Source organism: Salmo salar, chromosome 17 (assembly GCF_965601325.2).
Source record: "Salmo salar chromosome 17, fSalSal1, whole genome shotgun sequence".
NCBI classification, from domain to species: domain Eukaryota; kingdom Metazoa; phylum Chordata; class Actinopteri; order Salmoniformes; family Salmonidae; genus Salmo; species Salmo salar.
In genome coordinates this window covers 2,995,436-3,018,880 of record NC_138307.1, presented here as the reverse complement: position 1 = coordinate 3,018,880, position 23,445 = coordinate 2,995,436, and the positions used below count along the sequence as shown (strand labels likewise).

General features: G+C 42.0%; 1 protein-coding gene across 2 annotated transcripts in view; it reads right to left on the bottom strand.

Annotated features, from left to right (window-relative positions):
• The window catches only part of ncam2a (neural cell adhesion molecule 2a), a 433,491-nt gene that overhangs the window by 6,534 nt on the left and 403,512 nt on the right, over positions 1-23,445 (bottom strand). For both annotated transcript variants that reach the window (XM_014151337.3, XM_014151338.3), the window contains exon 15: positions 2,270-2,477. In XM_014151337.3, the coding sequence (XP_014006812.3) occupies positions 2,270-2,477 (208 nt within the window). The remainder of the gene's footprint in view (positions 1-2,269; positions 2,478-23,445) is intronic.

The following is a 23,445-nucleotide window of genomic DNA, read 5'->3' as shown; positions in this document are numbered from 1 at the left end:
CTAAACAATAATTAAGTATAGGAGATGAGTTGTACATTTATCTCGGTAGAAGACACAAATGGGTTAATCAATCATGTTGGGTGTTGGTTTAATTTATTCCATCCTAATGTTATTCATAGTAATATTATGTCCCCAAATAGATTTCTCTCTATTTGGACGTGTGTTCATTTGTTTTTACAATGCTGTGCTTGTTTATTTAGCTTTTTTTAGCACTTTGAGATTATTTTTTGTACTGAAAAGCACTATATAAGCTAAATAAAATATTATGATTAGGAATGTATTTTGTTTGTATAGAAACACAATGTGAATCTATTAAAAAGGACACAAACTGTTGATTAACACCTTTTCCACATAAGCACGTCCTTGCTCAATACAAAATGAATTATGGCAGGCAAAAACACATCAAATATGCAATTAAATAATTATACATTGCTAATGCACATTTGTATGCTTCGTCACCTAAAAATGCTGAAAGCATGCATTCCTGAAATCAATTAATAGTTAATTAGCCAGTGAATTAAAGTTATTTTAATTTAATCAAATTATTTAATTATAATGTGATTCTTTTGGAAATATAAAGTGGGCCGCTATTGTGTGGGAACAAATACGGGCTGGTTGTTGTCCCTTTCCCTCTGCCCTTGTTCAACCCCCCTGCAGATCTGAGACAATTGAGTTGGTGTAAGTAGTAGCTCCAGCTAGCTTCTTCTATTTTGCTTACACCCATTTTAAAATCAGATCTAGCAAGGCTGCAAGGAAGGGAACAACTTTTTGGAATGAGATGCTGCCCAAAGCAAACTGGTAAAACACGCTGTATTCTTCGCGTCATAGACATGACCAGCACAACCATACGTGAATTACGTAGCACAACCCTACACAAGTCAGCTCCATCAGAATCAAATTTTACTATCCAAATTTTACTATCAACTCTTTCCAATTTACCACTTACTGTCATGAGAAGGTGTACCATTTACATGTGTCTTACATAACTTATACAATCCTACAGAACATTCAACACATCTCTAAGACTCAGAATCCCATCTTAGCACCACTTAAGCACCGTGGTGGACTTGAATTAGCATCTGAAACTTAAAGCATCTCCTACTTTCCATTAATCCAAATCCCTCAGATGTGTAGAAAGGCCTGAGGCAGTCTGCAGTCTCAGCAGGAAGATATCACCCACCCACCCACTGACCAGACAGTCGCACGCACCCACCCACGACCAGTCAGTCGCAAGCACGCACACACACGCGCAGACTCCATTACACCTCCCTGTGACTCAGCACAATGTTCAGTCTAGCTACACGCTGTCTTGTTAGGCTCTTCCCTTCCCTTGGCTTGGAGAGACATACTGACAACTCTCCCACTCTATCCATCTTTCTCCCTATATCCCTCTCTCCACTTTATTCCTCTTTCACTCTCTTTATCTCTCGTTCTCCCCAACCCCCCACTCTCTCTTTCCATCTTTCCCAATCTTTATTGCTCTTTCACTCTCACTCTACATCCATTCTACTGTGCTAGAGTCATCAGTCCTATCTTGCATTTATTAATTATTCATGCTGTTTCAAATGAAACTCCAGTTTCATGGGAAGGAAAGTGGAGGTAAACAGTAATAGCTGTGGTTTTGCAATGGCATGCTCAGTGAAGCCTGAACACAGATACGCACACACTGTTACCTAGATTTAGACACAGTCTTGTATTATTCCCCTCTATCACACATACACATGCATGTGCACACACGCCACAAACAAACATATGGACACACATGCACGCACGTACAAACACACAAGTGCGTGCATACACACCAAACATACCACATACAAGTTCACATGAAAAAACAAACTGTACCGAGTATATTTCTGCGTAGTGAGCATTAAATGATTGAATGAGTGATTAACATATTTTGACAGTGGGGAGTGACCGGGTGAGATATAAACTGCCGTTGCGTGCGTCTCAATTGGCTTACTTTCCATCATCTGCAATTATATGTAAAGTTTGGACAGGTGAAAATAATAATGTCTGAAACCAAATGGAGGATTAACTTTCACCTTTCCAATTCTTCCAGATCAGAACGTATGAGGGAAAAGGAAGTAGAAAGAATTGAGACGCACTCTGAGTGAGTGAGTAAGGGAGTCAGTGAATGAGGGAGTGAGTGAGTAAGCAAGTGAGTGAGTGAGCGAGTGAACAATAGCTTGCGACTAACTGCCTGACAATGTCACATCACACATTCTATAACACAAGGTCAGTCTTCGCAGTTCAAAGGTCCACTCACAGGTAGGCGGCCTTTCCCTCCTCCATCTCCTTGCTCTTGCCGCTGGTGGCCGTCTTCTTGCTGCAGAGCTTGCGCGTGATACACATGAGCAGGCCGCACTGGCGCAGGAAGTAGCAGCTGACGTCAACCACCACGAGGACCAGGAGGAGGCCGACCAGGCCCAGGCCCACGACAGGCCCCAGCCCCAGGCCGCTGAACAGGGAGTCTGCTGGATGGAGGCCAGACAGAGAGAGAGTACTGTCACTCAACGAGTTACAGAGAAAGAGTAAGTGATACACAACATATTAATATAACCCAGGCCATCCACAGGCCCGAGCCTAAGGCCACTGAACAGGGATTATCCTGGATGGAGAGAGAGTATTGTCACTCAACAAGTTATACAGGCATCAGACACACATCAAGGTGATATAACCTGGGCTGAGCCACATCACAACCGCCCCCAGGCCAAAGCTGCTGAACAGGTAGTCTGCTAAGATGGGAGAAACAAAGAGAAAGCTCTGTGGGAAGCTGCTATAGACCACCAAGTCCTAAGTCAGTATGTGCTTGATAATGTATGTGATATCAACAGAGGTACATTTTCTGGGTGATTTAAATATTAACTGTCTTTCATCAAGCTGCCAACTCAAGAAAAAGCTTCAAACCGTAACCAATGCCTGCAACCTGGTTCAGGTTATCAATCAACCTACCCGTTGTCATGACTCTCCTGTGAGGATCCAAGGATCAGGTTACAGTGGATCAGCTCTACAGAGCCCCGTCTCTCCCGCAGAGGGATTGATGTGGGGGTTTTATGACACCTCACGTTGATCGTAAACCATAGGCAGCAGATGATTCCTTTTGGGGTCTAGTTTGGGCGATTGGAATGTCTGTGTGCCTTATGAAGATTTTGCCGGCCAAAAACTACAACATCAAACAATAGACACTGGGACAATATATTTCCACAACCGACTGTTGGGAATGATGACAGTTGGAATTTGGAATATGAAGGTCCATTTTGTTATGTCATTAAAAGTTGCATGAAGACTTTACAATGAAAACATTGGAACTTGAAGAATTTTCATACTGTCATATCATATCATGTTAACCTGTTGGGGATAGGGGGCAGTATTTGCACGGCCAGATAAAAAACGTACCCGATTTAATCTGGTTACTACTCCTGCCCAGAAACTAGAATATGCATATCATTGTTTGATTTGGATAGAAAACACCCTAAAGTTTCTAAAACTGTTTGAATGTTGTCTGTGAGTATAACAGAACTCATTTGGCAGGCCAAAACCTGAGAAGATTCCAAACAGGAAGCGCCCTCTCTGACCATTTCTTGGCCTTCTTGATCATCTCTATCCAAAACAGGGGATCTCTGGCATAACGTGACATTTTCTAACGCTCCCATAGGCTCTCAGAAGGCGCCAGAACGTTGAATGATGACTTTGTAGGCCATGGCGCATACACGAGACTCCACCATGTTTACATTTTCTTTGAACGAAAACAGGGTTTCCCGGTCGGAATTTTATCGCTTTTTTTACGAGAAAAATCGCATAAAAATTGATTTTAACCTGTTAGGGCTAGGGGGCAGTATTGATACGGCTGGATAAAAAACATACCCGATTTAATCTGGTTACCACTCCTACCCAGTAACTAGAATATGCATATACTTATTACATATGGATAGAAAACACCCTAAATTTTCTAAAACTGTTTGAATGGTGTCTGTGAGTATAACAGAACTCAAATGGCAGGTCAAAACCTGAGAGATTCCTTTACAGGAAGTGGCCTGTCTGACCATTTGTTGAACTTCTTTTCCATCTCTATCATTTACTAAGGATCTCTGCTCTAACGTGACACTTCCCACGTCGTCCATAGGCGCTCAGAGCCCGGGAAAAAACAGAATGTCGTCATTCCAGCCCCAGGCTGAAACACATTATCGCCATTCTCAAGTGGCCGATCAAGGGACACTGGCTTATGCGCGTGACCCCGACCGCCCCCTCCTTTGGGATTTTTTCCTCTGTTTGCCGAAAAGGAGATTCCCTGTCGGAATATTATCGCTTTTCTACGAGAAAAATGTCGTAAAAATTGATTTTAAACAGCGGTTGACATGCTTCGAAGTACGGTAATGGAATATTTAGAATTTTATTGTCACGAATTGCGCCATGCGCGTGACACTTCTTTACTATTTCGGATAGTGTCTGGAACGCACGAACAAAACGCCGCTATTCGGATATAACGATGGATTATTTTGGACCAAACCAACATTTGTTATTGAAGTAGCAGTCCTGGCTGTGTATTCTGACGAAGACAACAAAAGGTAATGAAACTTTTAGAATAGTAAATATGATTATGGTGAGTGCTAAACTTGCCGGGTGTCTAAATAGCGAGCCAGTGATGCCTGGGCTATGTACTTAGAATATTGCAAAATGTGCTTTCACCAAAAAGCTATTTTAAAATCGGACATATCGAGTGCATAGAGGAGGTCTGTATCTATAATTCTTAAAATAATTGTTATGCTTTTTGTGAACGTTTATCGTGAGTAATTTAGTAAAATGTTAGCGAATTCCCCGGAAGTTTGCGGGGGGTATGCTAGTTCTGAACGTCACATGCTAATGTAAAAAGCTGGTTTTTGATATAAATATGAACTTGATTGAACAAAACATGCATGTATTGTATAACATAATGTCCTAGGGTTGTCATCTGATGAAGATCATCAAAGGTGAGTGCTGCATTTAGCTGTCTTCTGGGTTTTGGTGACATTATATGCTGGCTTGAAAAATGGGTGTCTGATTATTTCTGGCTTGGTACTCTGCTGACATAATCTAATGTTTTGCTTTCGTTGTAAAGCCTTTTTGAAATCGGACAGTGTGGTTAGATTAACGAGAGTCTTGTCTTTAAATGGCTGTAAAATAGTCATATGTTTGAGAAATTGAAGTAATAGGATTTTTAAGGTTTTGAAAATCGCGCCACAGGATAGCAGTGGCTGTTACGTAGGTGGGACGAATTCGTCCCGCCTAGCCTAGAGAGGTTAAACAGCGTTTGACATGCTTCGAAGTACGGTAATGGAATATTTTGAATTTTTTTGTCACGGAACGCGCCGGGCGGGTCACCCTTCTTTACCCTTCGGATAGTGTCTTGAACGCACGAACAAAACGCCGCTATTTGGATATAACTATGGATTATTTGGAACCAAACCAACATTTGTTATTGAAGTAGAAGTCCTGGGAGTGCATTCTGACGAAGAACAGCAAAGGTAATCCAATTTTTCTTATAGTAAATCTGAGTTTGGTGAGTACCAAACTTGGTGGGTGTCAAAATAGCTAGCCTGTGATGGCCGGGCTATCTACTCAGAATATTGCAAAATGTGCTTTCACCGAAAAGCTATTTTAAAATCGGACATAGCGATTGCATAAAGGAGTTCTGTATCTATAATTTTTTAAATAATTGTTATGTTTTTTGTGAACGTTTATCGTGAGTAATTTAGTAAATTCACCGGAAGTGTTCGGTGGGAATGCTAGTCACATACTAGTCACATGCTAATGTAAAAAGCTGGTTTTTGATATAAATATGAACTTGATTGAACAAAACATGCATGTATTGTATAACATAATGTCCTAGGAGTGTCATCTGATGAAGATCATCAAAGGTTAGAGCTGCATTTAGCTGTGCTTTTGGTTTTTGTGACATTATATGTTAGCTTGAAAAATGGGTGTCTGATTATTTCTGGCTGGGTACTCTGCTGACATAATCTAATGTTTTGCTTTCGTTGTAAAGCCTTTTTGAAATCGGACAGTGTGGTTAGATTAACGAGAGTCTTGTCTTTAAAATGGTGTAAAATAGTCATATGTTTGAGAAATTGAAGTAATAGCATTTCTAAGGTATTTGAATATCGCGCCACGGGATTCCACTGGCTGTTGAGTAGGTGGGACGTTAACTTCTTGGGGCTATGTGGGACGCTAGCGTGCCACCCGTGGTGCACCCTATCAACAGCAGGTGCATTTCAAGAGCGGCAAATTTGAAACCAAATAAATGTCAAAATTCAAATTTTTCAAACATACAACTATCTTACACCCTTTGAAAGATAAACATCTCCTTAATCTAACCACGTTGTCCGATTTCAAAAAGATTTTACGGCGAAAGCATAAAGTTAGATTATGTTAGGAGAGTACATTGACAATAGCTGTGTGTAATGTTTTGTCAATTCAAAGCCAGGCGTCACCAAAACCATAAAACCAGCTAAAATGATGCACTAACCTTTTACAATCTCCATCAGATGACACTCCTAGGACATTATGTTAGACAATGCATGCATTTTTAGTTCTATCAAGTTCATATTTATATCCAAAAACAGCGTTTTACTATGGCATTGATGTTGAGGAAATCGTTTCCCTCCAATAACCGGCAGTCAAGTCAGCACCACAAATTAAATAATTAAAATTAGAAAACATTGGTAAAATATTATATTGTCATTTAAAGAATTATAGATTTACATCTCTTGAACGCAATCAACTTGCCAGATTTAAAAATAACCTTACTGGGAAATCACACTTTGCAATAATCTGAGCACTGCGCCCAGAAAAAGATGCTTTGTCTGTATAGCAAACGGCCATGTTGGAGAGATCTAAAATCGAAAATACTATGTAAATAATCCATTACCTTTGATTCTCTTCATCAGATGTCACTTCCAGGAATCCCAGGTCCATAACGAATGTAGTTTTGTTCAAAAAAGCTCATCATTTATATCCAAAAAGCTCCGTGTTGTTAGCACATGATCTAAGCCAGCTGGAATTCTCGTCATGAACGAGGGGAAAAAATATATTTACGTTCGTTCAAACATGTCAAACGTTGTATAGCATAAATCATTAGTGCCTTTTTTAACCAGAACATGAATAATATTCAAGGTGGACGAATGCATTCTCTTGTATAACGTATTGGAACGAGGGTACCCAACATGAACTCGCGCGCCAGAGTCTAATCGGCCATCACCGTTCCATGGCTCTTGTTCGGTCAGATCTCACAGTAAAAGACTCAAAACACTTTGTAAAGGCTGGTGACATCTAGTGGAAGCAATAGGAAGTGCCAAAACATTAATCAACCCCTGTGTGTTTCAATGGCATAGGCTTAAAGGTAATTCAACACATCAGGTATCCACTTACTGTCAGAAAATGTCTCAGGGTTTTGCCTGCCAAATGAGTTCTGTTATACTCACAGACACCATTCAAACAGTTTTAGAAACTTTATTGTGTTTTCTATCCATATATAATAAGTATATGCATATTCTAGTTACTGGGTAGGATTAGTAACCAGATTAAATCGGGTACGTTTATTTATCCAGCCGTGAAAATACTGCCCCCTAGCCCCAACAGGTTAACATACTTCACGTTGAGTAGAAAATATGCAGGAAAAAGACAATGGTTTTGTGACGATAAGATTGTGATTTTAGTTCTCTAACAAGATTATAGTCAATTGTGATACCTTGCCTTGTAATTAGTCACGCCCCAGGGAACCTAGAGAGCGTATCAGCATGACGTAAAAGCCCCCTTTTAACCGAGGGTATAAAGCATTTGTGTTAAGAATTAACTTCTTGTGGATCTGTGGGATGCTAGCGTCCCATTTTGACACCTTCCAGTGAAATTGCATGGCGCCAAATTCAAATTAAATTACTATAAATATTAAACGTTCATGTGCAATACATCAAAATAAAGCTTAACTTGTTGTTAATCCAGCCACCATGTCAGATATCAAAAAGGCTTTACGGCAAAAGCAAACCATGCGATTATCTGAGGACAGCACCCAGCACACAAATGCATAACAAATCATTTTCAGCCAGGGAGTTGCGACACGAAAGTCAGAAATAGGGATATAATATATGCCTTACCTTTGAAGATCTTCTTCTGTTGGCACTCCAAAAGGTCCCAGTTACATTACAAATGGTTATTTTGTTCGATAAAGTCCTTCTTTATATCCATAAAAACTCAGTTTAGCTGGCGCGCTTCAGTCAATAATCCACTCTGTTTCCCTCCAAAATGCATACGAAATTAATCCCAAACGTTACCAATAAACTTATACAAACAAGTCAATCAACGTTTATAATCAAACCTTAGGTTCCCTAATACGCAAATAAACAATCAAATTTAAGACGGAGAATCGTTATTGTCTTTACCGGAGAAAAATACCAAAGAACGCGCTCTCATTCACGTGCTTGGAAACACTACAGCCAAAATGGGAGCCACCTAGAAAAACTACAATTTCTGCCTCTTTTTTACAAAAACCAGCATGAAACTCTTTCTAAAGACTGTTGATATCTAGTGGAAGACCTAGGAACTGCAATCGGGAACGATTTCACCCTATTATAAAAATGCCAGCCATTGAAATCAGTGGAAGGATGAAATATTTTTTTGGGGGGGGATGGTTTGTCCTCGGGGTTTCAGTTCTGTTATACTCACAGAAATTATTTTAACATTTTTCGAAACTTTAGAGTGTTTTCTATCCAAATCTACCAATTATATGCATATCCTAGCTTCTGGGCCTGAGTAGCAGGCAGTTTACTTTGGGCCCGCTTTTCATCCGGACGTCAAAATACCGCCCCCCATCCCAAAGAAGTTAACATATCAGACTAGAATGACCACGAACTGCAGCTGAGGTCTACAATTAGTCATGATCCCGAAACGCAACATGAGGTTGAAGACAAACGGAACCTCTCAACAATCAATACCACTCTGGAATCATCTACACGGTTGATTAGCCGTCCTCAAAAGACCCCTCTTCCAGAATGAGTACAAGTAACATTGTGACATCTTGTGGACAATCAGAGACTTACCCCGAGGAACAGGCACCTTCTCACCAAGCGGAACTTTGCCCACGAAGGCCTGGGCCCAACAGAGATACCCAATGAAGAACTTCAACACGTAAATACATGTATTACTTCTTAGAGGCAGTTCGGTGCAAGGTATTAGGGCTAAACTAAGCGTAGTTTACAAATGTATCCAAATGTTGCTTCTCTTTCTCTCTTCCTCTCTCTCTTTAACCTGTTAGGGCTAGGGGGCGGTATTGACACGGCTGGATAAAAAACATACCCGATTTAATCTGGTTACCACTCCTACCCAGTAACTAGAATATGCATATACTTATTACATATGGATAGAAAACACCCTAAAGTTTCTAAAACTGTTTGAATGGTGTCTGTGAGTATAACAGAACTCAAATGGCAGGTCAAAACCTGAGAGATTCCTTTACAGGAAGTGGCCTGTCTGACCATTTCTTGAACTTCTTTTCCATCTCTATCTTTTACTAAGGATCTCTGCTCTAACGGGACACTTCCTACGTCGTCCATAGGCGCTCTGAGCCCGGGAAAAAACAGAATGTCGTCATCCCAGCCCCAGGCTGAAACACATTATCGCCTTTCTCAAGTGGCCGATCAAGGGACTCTGGGCTTATGCGCGTGACCCGACCGCCCCCGCCTTTGTGATTTTTTCCTCTGTTTGCCGAAAAGGAGATTCCCTGTCAGAATATTATCGCTTTTCTACGAGAAAAATGGCGTAAAAATTGATTTTAAACAGCGGTTGACATGCTTCGAAGTACGGTAATGGAATATTTAGAATTTTATTGTCACGAATTGCGCCATGCGCACAACCCTTCTTTACCATTTCGGATAGTGTCTGGAACGCACGAACAAAACGCCGCTATTCGGATATAACGATGGATTATTTTGGACCAAACCAACATTTGTTATTGAAGTAGCAGTCCTGGGAGTGCATTCTGACGAAGACAACAAAAGGTAATCAAACTTTTATAATAGTAAATATGATTATGGTGAGTGCTAAACTTGCCGGGTGTCTAAATAGCGAGCCCGTGATGCCTGGGCTATGTACTTAGAATATTGCAAAATGTGCTTTCACCAAAAAGCTATTTTAAAATCGGACATATCGAGTGCATAGAGGAGGTCTGTATCTATAATTCTTAAAATAATTGTTATGCTTTTTGTGAACGTTTATCGTGAGTAATTTAGTAAAATGTTAGCGAATTCCCCGGAAGTTTGCGGGGGGTATGCTAGTTCTGAACGTCACATGCTAATGTAAAAAGCTGTTTTTTGATATAAATATGAACTTGATTGAACAAAACATGCATGTATTGTATAACATAATGTCCTAGGGTTGTCATCTGATGAAGATCATCAAAGGTGAGTGCTGCATTTAGCTGTCTTCTGGGTTTTGGTGACATTATATGCTGGCTTGAAAAATGGGTGTCTGATTATTTCTGGCTTGGTACTCTGCTGACATAATCTAATGTTTTGCTTTCGTTGTAAAGCCTTTTTGAAATCGGACAGTGTGGTTAGATTAACAAGAGTCTTGTCTTTAAATAGCTGTAAAATAGTCATATGTTTGAGAAATTGAAGTAATAGGATTTTTAAGGTTTTGAAAATCGCGCCACAGGCTTAAAGTGGCTGTTACGTAGGTGGGACGAATTCGTCCCGCCTAGCCCAGAGAGGTTAAATCTCCATCTTGTGTAACGTGTCATATTGTGTTGGTCCACTAGGGACCTGTTGTCACTGTATTACGTTTCTAATCAATAACCTATACCGTGTGTGTGCGTGTGTCTTATTTTATCTTTTAGCTTGTTAGTAAATAAATAATCAAATCAATTTGTGTGGTATGGAATGATCCATGAGACCCGGGTGTGTGCAGATTTGTGGAGTCTACGACGTTCAGAATGAGACTGATATAAGGAAATGAATAATTAGTGACTGATATGATATCTATGTATTCTTGAGTTAACCTGTTAGGGCTAGGGGGCAGTATTGACACGGCTGGATAAAAAAACCTACCCGATTTAACCTGTTGGGGATCTTATCCCGATATCGGGATTCATTGTCAAGAGACCACGGCGGGAAATTCAAAAACTGCAAGAATCTAATAATTTCAATTTCTCAAACAATCAACTATTTCTCACAATTTGAAAGATAAACATCTCCTAAATCCAACCACATTGTCCGATTTCAAAGAGGCTTTACGGCGAAAGCATAAAGTTAGGTTATGTTAGGAGAGTACATTGAAAATAGCTGTGTGTAATGTTTTGTCAATTCAAAGACAGGCGTCACCATAAGCGGATAACCAGCTAGAATTATGCACCAACCTTTGACAATCTTCCTCAGATGACACTCCTAAGACATTATGTTACACAATACATGCATTTTTTGTTCCATCAAGTTCATATTTATATCCAAAAACAGCATTTTACCGAAGCGGTGAAAATCAGATTTTTTTTTCTCTCAAATGCTTCCGGTGAACAACGTTACAAATCACAAAATTACTATTCGATAACATTGGTAAATTATATTATTGTCATTCAAATATTCATAGTTTAACATTTCGTAAATGCTAATGCAATGCCAGATTTCAAAATAACTTTACTGGGAAATCACAATTTGCAATAAACCGGGTGCTGTGCTAAGAACAATAGGCTAGGCTATACAGGTTAGCACCATCTGTAACCATGTAATATCAAAATTACTATTGTCAATATTCCCTTACCTTTGATTATCTTCATCCATTGGCACTTCTAGAAATCCCAGGTCCACTACAAATGTGGTTTCTTTTGACAAAGTTCATAATTGATGTCCAAATAACTCCAAGTTGTTCCATGTTGTTAGCGCTTCGGTAGGCTACTAAAAAGTAGCGCGGGGGGGGGGAGTCACGGCGAAAAGTAAAAAAAAAAATCTATTTACATTGTTCAAACATGTCAAACGTTGTTTAGCATCAATCTTTAGAGCCATTTTTAACGTGAAACATCAGTAATGTTTCAACCCGACCTCTCCTGTGTCTTGAAAAACGTCTTTGAAAAATGTATCGCATCACATGATTGCGCAGGTGCAGCCAATAATGAAGTGACGACATCCCAGGGAGGTCAACTTCTCTTCATTGCCATCCGGTCTCTGTTCATCATAGACGCTTCAAACAACTTTATAAAGATCGTTGACATCTAGTGGAAGCCGTAGGAGTTGCGAAATGAATCCTTTCTCACTATGGTATCTATAAAACAATGACACTAAATAGTACAGTCACAAAAAAAAATTTGATCTATTTTTCACAGGTTTTTGCCTGCAATATGAGTTTTGTTATACTTACAGACACCATTCAAACTGTTTTAGAAAATTCAGAGTGTTTTCTATCCGAATGTGTTAATAATATGCATATCCTAGCTTCTGAGTTGGTGTAGGAGGCAGTTAAAAATGGGCACATATTTTTTTCAAAATTTCTCAATACTGCCCCCGAGCCCCAACAGGTTAATCTGGTTACTACTCCTGCCCAGTAACTAGAATATGCATATAATTATTGGCTTTGGATAGAAAACACTCCAAAGTTTCTAAAACTGTTTGAATGGTGTCTGAGTATAACAGAACTCAAATGGCAGGTCAAAACCTGAGAAGATTCTGTACAGGAAGTACCCTGTCTGACCATTTCTTGGCCTTCTTTGTCATCTCTATCCAAAACAAAGGATCTCTGCTGTTACGTGACACTTCCTACGGCTCCAATGGGCTCTCAGAAGGCGGCAAAAAGCTGAATTGTGGCTTTGCAGGCTCTGGCTGAGCGTTTTGGGTAGTGGCTGGTTACAGTACTGTGAGACTCAGGCGCGTGCCCGCGTCGACCGAATGCTTTGTTTTCTTTCCTCTGTTTACCTAAACGCAGATTGCCGGTCGGAATATTATCGCGTTTTTACGAGAAAAATGGCATAAAAATGGATTTTAAACAGCGGTTGACATGCTTCGAAGTACGGTAATGGAATATTTAGATTTTTTTTGTCACGAATTGCGCCATGCTCGTGACCCTTATTTACACTTCGGATAGTGTCTTGGAACGCACTAACAAAACACCGCTATTTGGATATAACGATGGATTATTTTGGACCAAACCAACATTTGTTATTGAAGTAGCAGTCCTGGGAGTGCATTCTGACGAAGACAACAAAGGTAATCAAACTTTTGTAATAGTAAAACGGAGTTTGGTCAGGGCTAAACTTGGTCGGTGTCTAAATGGCTAGCCGTGATGGCTGGGCTATCTACTGAGAATATTGCAAAATGTGCTTTCACCGAAAAGCTATTTTAAAATCGGACACCTCGATTGCACAAAGGAGTTCTGTATCTATAATTCTTAAAATAATTGTTATGTTTTTTGTGAACGTTTATCGTGAGTAATTTAGTAAATTCACCGGAGGTTTGCGGGGGGTATGCTAGTTCTGAACATCACATGCTAATGTAAAAAGCTGGTTTTTGATATTTACATTTACATTTAAGTCATTTAGCAGACGCTCTTATCCAGAGCGACTTACAAAATGGTGCATTCACCTTATGATATCCAGTGGAACAACCACTTTACAATAGTGCATCTAAATCTTTTAAGGGGGGGGGGGGGGGTTAGAAGGATTACTTTATCCTATCCTAGGTATTCCTTAAAGAGGTGGGGTTTCAGGTGTCTCCGGAAGGTGGTGATTGACTCCGCTGTCCTGGCGTCGTGAGGGAGCTTGTTCCACCATTGGGGTGCCAGAGCAGCGAACAGTTTTGACTGGGCTGAGCGGGAACTGTGCTTCCTCAGAGGTAGGGGGGCCAGCAGGCCAGTGGTGGATGAACGCAGTGCCCTTGTTTGGGTGTAGGGCCTGATCAGAGCCTGAAGGTATGGAGGTGCCGTTCCCTTCACAGCTCCGTAGGCAATCACCATGGTCTTGTAGCGGATGCGAGTTTCAACTGGAAGCCAGTGGAGAGAGCGGAGGAGCGGGGTGACGTGAGAGAACTTGGGAAGGTTGAACACCAGACGGGCTGCGGCGTTCTGGATGAGTTGTAGGGGTTTAATGGCACAGGCAGGGAGCCCAGCCAACAGCGAGTTGCAGTAATCCAGACGGGAGATGACAAGTGCCTGGATTAGGACCTGCGCCGCTTCCTGTGTGAGGCAGGGTCGTACTCTGCGAATGTTGTAGAGCATGAACCTACAGGATATAAATATGAACTTGATTGAACAAAACATGCATGTATTGTAAAACATAATGTCCTAGGTGTGTCATCTGATTAAGATCATCAAAGGTTAGTGCTGCATTTAGCTGTCTTCTGGGTTTTTGTGACATTATATGCTAGCTTGAAAAATGGGTGTCTGATTATTTCTGGCTGGGTACTCTGCTGACATAATCTAATGTTTTGCTTTCGTTGTAAAGCCTTTTTGAAATCGGACATTGTGGTTAGATTAATGAGAGTCTTGTCTTTAAAATGCTGTAAAATAGTCATATGTTTGAGAAATTGAAGTAATAGCATTTCTAAGGTATTTGAAAATCGCGCCACTGGATTACACTGGCTGTTGCGTAGGTGGGACGAATTCGTCCCGCCTAGCCCAGAGAGGTTAATTAGGGAGATGGTAACTCATTAAACAAACTTTTCTCGTGGTGCCCCAAATCCCCAATGAGTTAATTGTTACATTATTAATTTAATCAAGTAAAAATTCAACATAGTAGGTAATTATTCGCTAAATAGAGGTCATCACATTAATGATAGTCACGTCACAACATATTGGAGCCCCGTGCGAGGAATCTAAGATAAATCTAGGCCTTAGTGTTGAATTCAGTCTATAGGAATTGTGTAGCAAGATACGTTATACAAAAATGGAGCTGTTGGCAGGATTATTGTTGAGAGTTGTGTGTGTGTGTGGTTTCTTTTTCATCCAGATACTAGTAGGGAGAGATTGACTATGGTGTTGTATATCTGACGAAAGTTAGTGTGTAAGGGAGAATTACTAAATACTACGAACCAGGGCATATGAGCCGGCCGATGTTTAGGTTTTCTGAGAAATAGACTAGTTGGGCCAAACATAGTACTATTTCTGTCGCTCACGTTTCAGAAGTGAGTAGACTTCAGTCATTATTAATTTCATGAGCGAGGACATAGGGCCAGCCGATTTTAGAAATTTGAGGAGATATTAACTTGACCGAAGCGAGTGACCTCTAAGCAAGCAGAGGACATCTCATCACTGAATCTCTTGCTCCGCACTCGAGAGCTCTCCCTGCAAATCATGACAGATAAGTATGAGACCAAACGGAGTCTAAAATAAATACCCTAAGCTCCCAAGTGGACTGCAATGCAGCAGAGTACCACCCTTAGGTACCATCTGGAGGAACTCCAGAACAGTCACGCTGTATCGCGGGACTATCGCGGGACCCAACCGAGCAACCTAGCTCGCAACTGGAGCTCAGGGAACGCCTTGGATGGCTACCCTAACATTAGAAATACTGACAGGCTTTACCTGTTGAAGGGAACGTCCAACAGACACGTGACAAGGTTCATTCGTCTACAACAGCAACACGTGCAAAACAACTACACTAAACTTGCCACAGCTTTGAAAATAGAATTCCGTGGTGCTGCGACTTGCAAACATGACAGCTCATTGGCTAACAATGGCAAACAAGCTCGGAATGAACACCCACAAGCCTAGTATCATAGGTTTCGTCCAACTTACTTTGGCATGCTCACTGAAACAGGAATGGAAGAGCTATTGCCATTCAAACAAATGTTTCTGTCAAACATGCATCCCAACTTCATTAACTACTTGGGCCCTACTGCCCACGTTGGTTTGCCAATCTCGGCACTCCGAGAGCTTGTGAGCACAGCTTTTGAAGCATTGAAAGCAAGCCGGGCTAAGAGCCTGAACAACTCGAATTTCAAGCTTGGGGGGAACAATCACTACAATTGGAAGGTGCAGCATCAGGGACAGAAGTGGCAAAAGATGACGCACAAGGTGGGTGGCTACCAAACAACCACCACACCGGTAATGATAGCAATAGAAAATGTCCACAACCAAACAGGTCCCGTAGAGATCGACTTGGCCGCCACGTTCCTGCACCTAACAATAACAAAGGGTCAGGGCACAAGGGTAACAAGAGCAACAAAGGGTCCAACTAATCAATACGTCAACAGAAGTTCTCTAGAAGCTCTGATTAGAGATGTACTGCAGCGGAAGAAATTTGAGAAAGAGAACAAGGATAAGTCACCATGACTAGGCGTAAAATTGCCGGAGAACGAGTCCGCAGAAATTCCCTCCTTTCGCGAGGACGTCCTTTCGCGAGGACGTCAAATTCACTCCTTTCACTCAAATCCATGTCCAGGGCCCGCTTGATCTAAAAACAAGCCCACAGGTTTTGTCTACAGACTCTGATACAGATGTGGAGATGCACAAAGTAAGCAGCGTTGCAACAGCTGATTCCTCTCCCATTCCAAAAGAGGACCCACTGGGTCATGAAGGTGGCTTATCCATCTTGAAAATCGACACGGATAACCAACCGCTCCATTCTTCCAACCCAATCCACTTTGTTGGGGATATGACGAGAAAAACCTCCTCGAATAGGCCATACCTTAAAGCAGTCTTATAGGACTGTTTGACCTGTGATGGGCTGATAGATTCGGGTTCGACTATTTCCCTCATATCTCAAAAGAGCAGTGGACCCAGCAAAACGTTGAAAACGGAACGTTGCAACACAGTACTTTGAGTATTCACTCAAGCTATCTTGCCTCTAACCAAAGGTCTCCTACTAAAACTGAACTTGAAAAGCATGTCACTTATCCACCCTGTGCATTGACACTGAACAGATGCTGACTGGGATAGATTTAATTGATTGTTTGGTACCGCTGATGGATTGTCAAGTCTCACTCTTGGCATGCCGATGGCATTTGTGGATGACTCTTCTTACCGTCATCTAGATCACTTGCAAACTGGGGTGGGATTGGTATGGCACAATGACATTCCGCGCAAACCTGTTCAATTTCAGCTAGGCAACAAGACCAGCCAGCAAACAGCGGTGAAACACGACTTGTCGGAACTGGCAATCTGCACCAACTCAAACTACGCCAGACTCAACTTCTTATGCCACTTGTCGTTTTGGAAACAAAAGACTACTTCGAGTGGCCAAAGAAGTGAAAAACAAAGAGCTCATTCTAACTTGCAACAACCTCATAACCAAACACGACATACAGGCGCATTGGAAGAAAGTCAAAGGACACTTCTAATCACCTGGTCGTGACAAACTTGGCCACGACCATGCCGACATCATGGCGAAATCCGGTGCAATTCACGTCACCCCTTGGGTGTTCGATACTCCGGAAGCAATGATCACTGAGGCGCCCATGGTAACACGTAGCCATGTAGCACCGCAGAACATAATAATGTGTTGCTAACTCATTCATTCCGGAATGGTGACCTGGTAGCAAAGCAACACTAAGATGAGTCCCTTGCCACTTTGATGGCTTTCCGGTCTGATCCTGTTAATCACCCAGTGTCCGAACTAGCTTTGGCAGGCTCACACGACTTGCGTTCACTGTACGCAAGTAAACAGCACCTCAAACCAGTAGGTCATCTACAAGTGTATGTTTAAGAAACCGATGCCACACGAAGGTAGGTGGTTCCTAAAACACAGAGGGGGATAATGATAGCTCATGCCCACGACGAGCCATGTGGAGGCCATAGGGGGGTCAAGGCTACATGTGAAACATTGCGACAGGTGGCCCACTGGCCTCACATGGAACAAGACATGCCACAATACGTGAGGGGGTGTCTAGTTTGCTGCCAGTTTCAACCCTCCAAGCCACTTCATAGAGCACCCTTGCAACACTTCACAGAGCTCGATCCAGAACGACTGGGTAGGCCCAGTTGCCAGGTCAGCAAGAGGCAACAAGTATCTCCGCACAGTGACTTGCGCATTCACAAAGTGGGTGGAGTGCCTGCCCGTAACCAATGACACAGCAGAAACCATGACTGTTCTTTTGCTCAACCACTTTTTCAGTCATTTCGGCCTGTTAGGAGAAACCGTGGACAGTGACAGAGGAACCCATTTTTGGGCAGCTCTAATAACCGAACTGTGGTGGCTCCTGGGAGTCAAAGCTAAACTCCACATTGAGCACCACCCTAGGAGCTCCGGCAGGGTAGAAATGAGCAACCAGACAATTGTCAGAATCCTGAGGAAATATGTGGCAGACTAGAATGACCACGAGCTGCAGCTGAGGTCTAAGATTAGTCACGATCCCGAAACGCAACACGAGGTTGAAGACAAAAGGAACCTCTCAACAATCAATGCCACTCTGGGATCATCTACACGGCTTATTAGCCGTCCTCAAAAGACCCCTCTTCCAGAATGAGTACAAGTAACATTGTGACATCTTGTGGACAATCAGACTTACACCGAGGAACAGGCCCCTTCTCACCAAGCGGAACTTTGCCCCCGATGGCCTGGGCCCAACAGAGATACCCAACAAAGACCTTCAACATGTAAATACATGCATTACTTCTTACCCATAAGAGTGGCAGTTCAGGGCAAGGTATTCAAGCTAAATTAAGCGTAGTTTACAAATGTATCCAAGTGTTGCTTCTCTTTCGCTCTTGCTCTCTCTCTCTCGTTAAATCTCCATCTTGTGTAACACGTGTCATATTGTGTTGGTCAGCGAGGGACCTGTTGTCATCGTATTACGTTTCTAATCAATAACCTACACCATGTGTGTGTGTGTGTGTAGCTTATGTTATCCTTTAGCTTGTTAGTAAATAAATAATCAAATCAATTTTTGCGGTATGGAATGATCAGTGAGACCCAGGTTTTTGCAGATTTACGGAGTCTACGATGTTCAGAATGAGATTGATATGAGGAAATTATTAATTAGTGACCGGTATGATATCTAATTAATTAATTAATTAATTTGGGAAATGGTAACTCATTAACCTGTTGGGGATAGGGGGCAGTATTTGCACGGCCGGATAAAAAACGTACCCGATTTAATCTGGTTACTACTCCTGCCCAGTAACTAGAATATGCATATAATTACTGGCTTTGGATAGAAAACACCCTAAAGTTTCTAAAACTGTTTGAATGGTGTCTGTGAGTATAACAGAACTCATATGGCAGGCAAAAACCTGAGAAGATTCCTTACAGGAAGTGGCCTGTCTGACAAGTTCTTGTTCTTCTTGGCTCTGTTTATTGAAAACTGAGGATCTTTGCTGTAACGTGACACTTCCTAAGGCTCCCATAGGCTCTCAGAACCCGGGAAAAAGCTGAATGATGTAATTCCAGCCTCTGGTTGAAAAACATTAGTGCGTTTGGATAGTGGCCGGTCAGAGTACCATCAGACTGAGGCTCGTGCACGAGTCGACCCCATGTTTTATTTTCTTTCGTCTTTGTACGTAAACACGCTTTCCCGGTCGGAATATTATCGCTTTTTTACGAGAAAAATTGCATAAAAATTGATTTTAAACAGCGGTTGACATGCTTCGAAGTACGGTAATGGAATATTTAGAAATTCTTTGTCACGAAATGCGTTGTGCGCGTCACCCTTCTTTACCATTCGGATAGTGTCTTGAACGCACGAACAAAACAGAGGATATTTGAACATAACTATGGATTATTTTGAACCAAACCAACATTTGTTATTGAAGTAGAAGTCCTGGGAGTGCATTCTGACGAAGAACAGCAAAGGTAATAACATTTTTCTTACCGTAAATCTGATTTTGGTAAGTGCTAAACTTGGTGGGTGTCTAAATAGCTAGCCCTGTGATGCCGGGCTATCTACTCAGAATATTGCAAAATGTGCTTTCACCGAAAAGCTATTTTAAAATCGGACATAGCGAGTGCATAGAGGAGTTCTGTATCTATAATTCTTAAAATAATTGTTATGTTTTTTGTGAACGTTTATCGTGAGTAATTTAGTAAATTCACCGGAAGTTTGCCGGGGGTATGCTAGTTCTGAACGTCACATGCTAATGTAAAAAGCTGTTTTTTTATATAAATATGAACTTGATTGAACAAAACATGCATGTATTGTATAACATAATGTCCTAGGGTTGTCATCTGATGAAGATCATCAAAGGTTAGTGCTGCATTTAGCTGCGGTTTGGGTTTATGTGACATTATATGTTAGCTTGAAAAATGGGTGTCTGATTATTTCTGGCTGGGTACTCTGCTGACATAATCTAATGTTTTGCTTTCGTTGTAAAGCCTTTTTGAAATCGGACAGTGTGGTTAGATTAACGAGAGTCTTGTCTTTAAAATGGTGTAAAATAGTCATATGTTTGAGAAATTGAAGTAATAGCATTTCTAAGGTATTTGAATAACGCACCACGGGATTCAACTGGCTGTTGAGTAGGTGGGACGATTTCGTCCCGCCGACCCTAGAGAGGTTAAACATACTTTAACCGTGGTGCCCCAAATCCCTAATGAGATAGATGTCACATGATTATTACTTGATTAAATTAATTCAATGTAGTAGGTAATTATTCAATAAATAGCAGTCATCACATTAATGATAGTCACGTCACGATACACAAATGTGCTTTAAAGCAGTATACAAATCCATCAGATGTGGTGATCACAATATAGTAGCCACATCTAGGAAAACCGAAGTTCCAATAGCTGGGCCTAATAGTGTGTAAGAGGTAATACAATATGTTTTGTAGTGATTCCTATGTTGTTGATGTAAAAAATATTTGTTGGTCTTTGGTGTGTAATGAGGAGCAACCAGACGCCTCACCTGACACCTTTATGAAAATGCTTATACCAGTTACTAATAAGCATGTAGCCATTAAGAAAATCACTGCAAAAATTGTTAAATCCCTGTGGTTTGATGAGGAATTTGTCCTTGTCCTCATCCTGTCATGTATATATATTTTTATATATTTTTCTTCGCATATCCTTTTATATATTTTTCTAAACCTCAACTTCAAAATACTCTGCTGCAACCCGCCTCACCCAATGTTGTGTGGATCTGCTTTTTTCGAAAGTATTTTTCTTTACTTCGGAACCGGAATCCCCCAACAGAAGCTAGCCAGCTAACTTGCTACTAGCTAGTAGTCAGCTAACCACTGCTAGAGGTCATCAGCTAACCTTTAGCTCGGAAATCTCTCGCCAATTTGCACAATGCGATTCAAACTAGAGCATACTGGACCTATTTTCTCTCCATATCCCCAGATTCCTATCGCAAGCTCTGAACCTTTTCACCTGGATCATCGCAGCTAGCTAGCTGCTATCCGAGTGGCTACTCCCGGCTAACACCTCTGTCCTGAAGCAAGCACCAATAAGCCTGAAGCTAGCCCATGCTAGGCCCATCTCCCGGCTAGCTGAAGAGGTCCATCAACCTATTTTACCAATTGGCCCAGACCCCTTTTACTGCCAGTACAGAGCTCCTCCACGACTGGACTACCGACGTAATCTGCCCGAGGGGCTTATTCAACTGGGTCCTACGACGCGACGTCCCCTGAATGCCCATCTGCTAGCCACGGCCCGCTAGCTGTCTAGAGAATATCGGACTGTTTGCTGAATAGGTCCATCCGCCAATTTCTTGGGCCACTATACCTATTTGCCAATTGGCTCGGCCCCCTTTCACTACACGAAGCCCTGCTTATCCATCACGACTAGACTACTGACATAATCTGCCCAAGGGTTTATTTCCCAACAGGCCCCTCCGTCGCAACGTCCCCTGAATGCCCATCTGCTAGCCTGCTAACCCCAGCCCGCTAGCTGTCTAGAGCATATTGGACTGTTAGCTGAAGAGATCCATCGGCCAATTGCTTGGGCCACTATACCTATTTTGCCAATTGGACTGAACCCCTTTGCTACACGGAACCCTACTACTCCATCACGACTGGTCTATTCGACGTAACTGCAAGAGGAGGCTATAACAGACTTCCTCCGTTGCGACGTCCCTCTAAGGCCCTTCTGCTAGCTTGCTAGCCCCGGGCCTGCTAGCTGTCTGAATCGCCGTGTCTCCAGCCAGCCTAACTACTCACTGGACTCCTATGATCACTTGGCTACGCATGCCTCTCCCTAATGTCAAAATGCCTTGTCCATTGCTGTTCTGGTTAGTGATTATTGTCTTATTTCACTGTAGAGCCTCTATCCCTGCTCAATATGGCTTAGCCAATCCTTTAGTTCCATCTCCCACACATGCGGTGACATCAGTTGGTTTAAATGTTTCTAGAGACAATATCTCTTTCCCATCAACACACAATGCCAGGGTTTACCTCCAATGTATTAACATCCTACCATACCTCTGTCTGTACATTATGCCTTGAATCTATTCTATCGTGCCCAGAAACCTGCTCCATTTACTCTCTGTTCCAAACGTACTAGATGACCGGTTCTTATAGCCTTTAGACGTACCCTTATCCTACTCCTCCTCTGTTCTTCCGGTGATGTAGAGGTTAATCCCTGCAGTGCCTAGCTCCACTCCTATTCCCCAGGTGCTCTAATTTGTTGACTTCTTTAACCGTAAAAGCCTTGGTTTCATGCATGTTAATATTAGAAGCCTACTCCCTAATTTTGTTTTATTCACTGCTTTAGCACACTCTGCCAACCCGGATGTCCTAGCCATGTCTGAATCCTGGCTTAGGAAGACCACCAAAACCCCTGAAATTTCCATCCCTAACTACAACATTTTCCGACAAGATAGAACTGCCAAAGGGGGCAGAGTTGCAATCTACTGCAGAGATAGCCTGCGGAGTTCTGTCTCACTATCCAGGTCTGTACCCAAATAATTCGAGCTTCTACTTTTAAAAATCCACCTTTCCAGAAACAAGTCTCTCACCGTTGCCGCTTGCTATATACCACCATCCGCCCCCAGCTGTGCCCTGGACACCATTTGTGAATTGATTGCCCCCATCTATCTTCAGAGCTTGTGCTGCTAGGTGACCTAAACTGGGACATGCTTAACACCCCAGCCATCCTACAATCTAAGCTTGATGCCCTCAATCTCACACAAATTATCAATGAACCTACCAGGTACAACCCCAAATCCGTAAACACAGGCACCCTCATAGATATCATCCTAACCAACTTCCAATCCAAATACACCTCTGCTGTTTTCAACCAAGATCTCAGTGATCATTGCCTCATTGCCTGCATCTGTAATGGGTCTGCGGTCAAACAACCACCCCTCATCACAAGTCAAATGCTCGCTAAACACTACAGCGAGCAGGCCCTTTTAATCGACCCGGCCCGGATATCCTGGAAGGCTATTGACCTCAAACCGTCAGTAGAGGATGCCTGGTTATTCATTAAAAGTGCCTTCCTCACCATTTTAAATAAGCATGCCCCATTCAAAAAATATAGAACCAGGAACAGATACAGCCCTTGGTTCACTCCAGACCTGACTGCCCTTGACCAGCACAAAAACATCCTGTGGTGAACTGCAT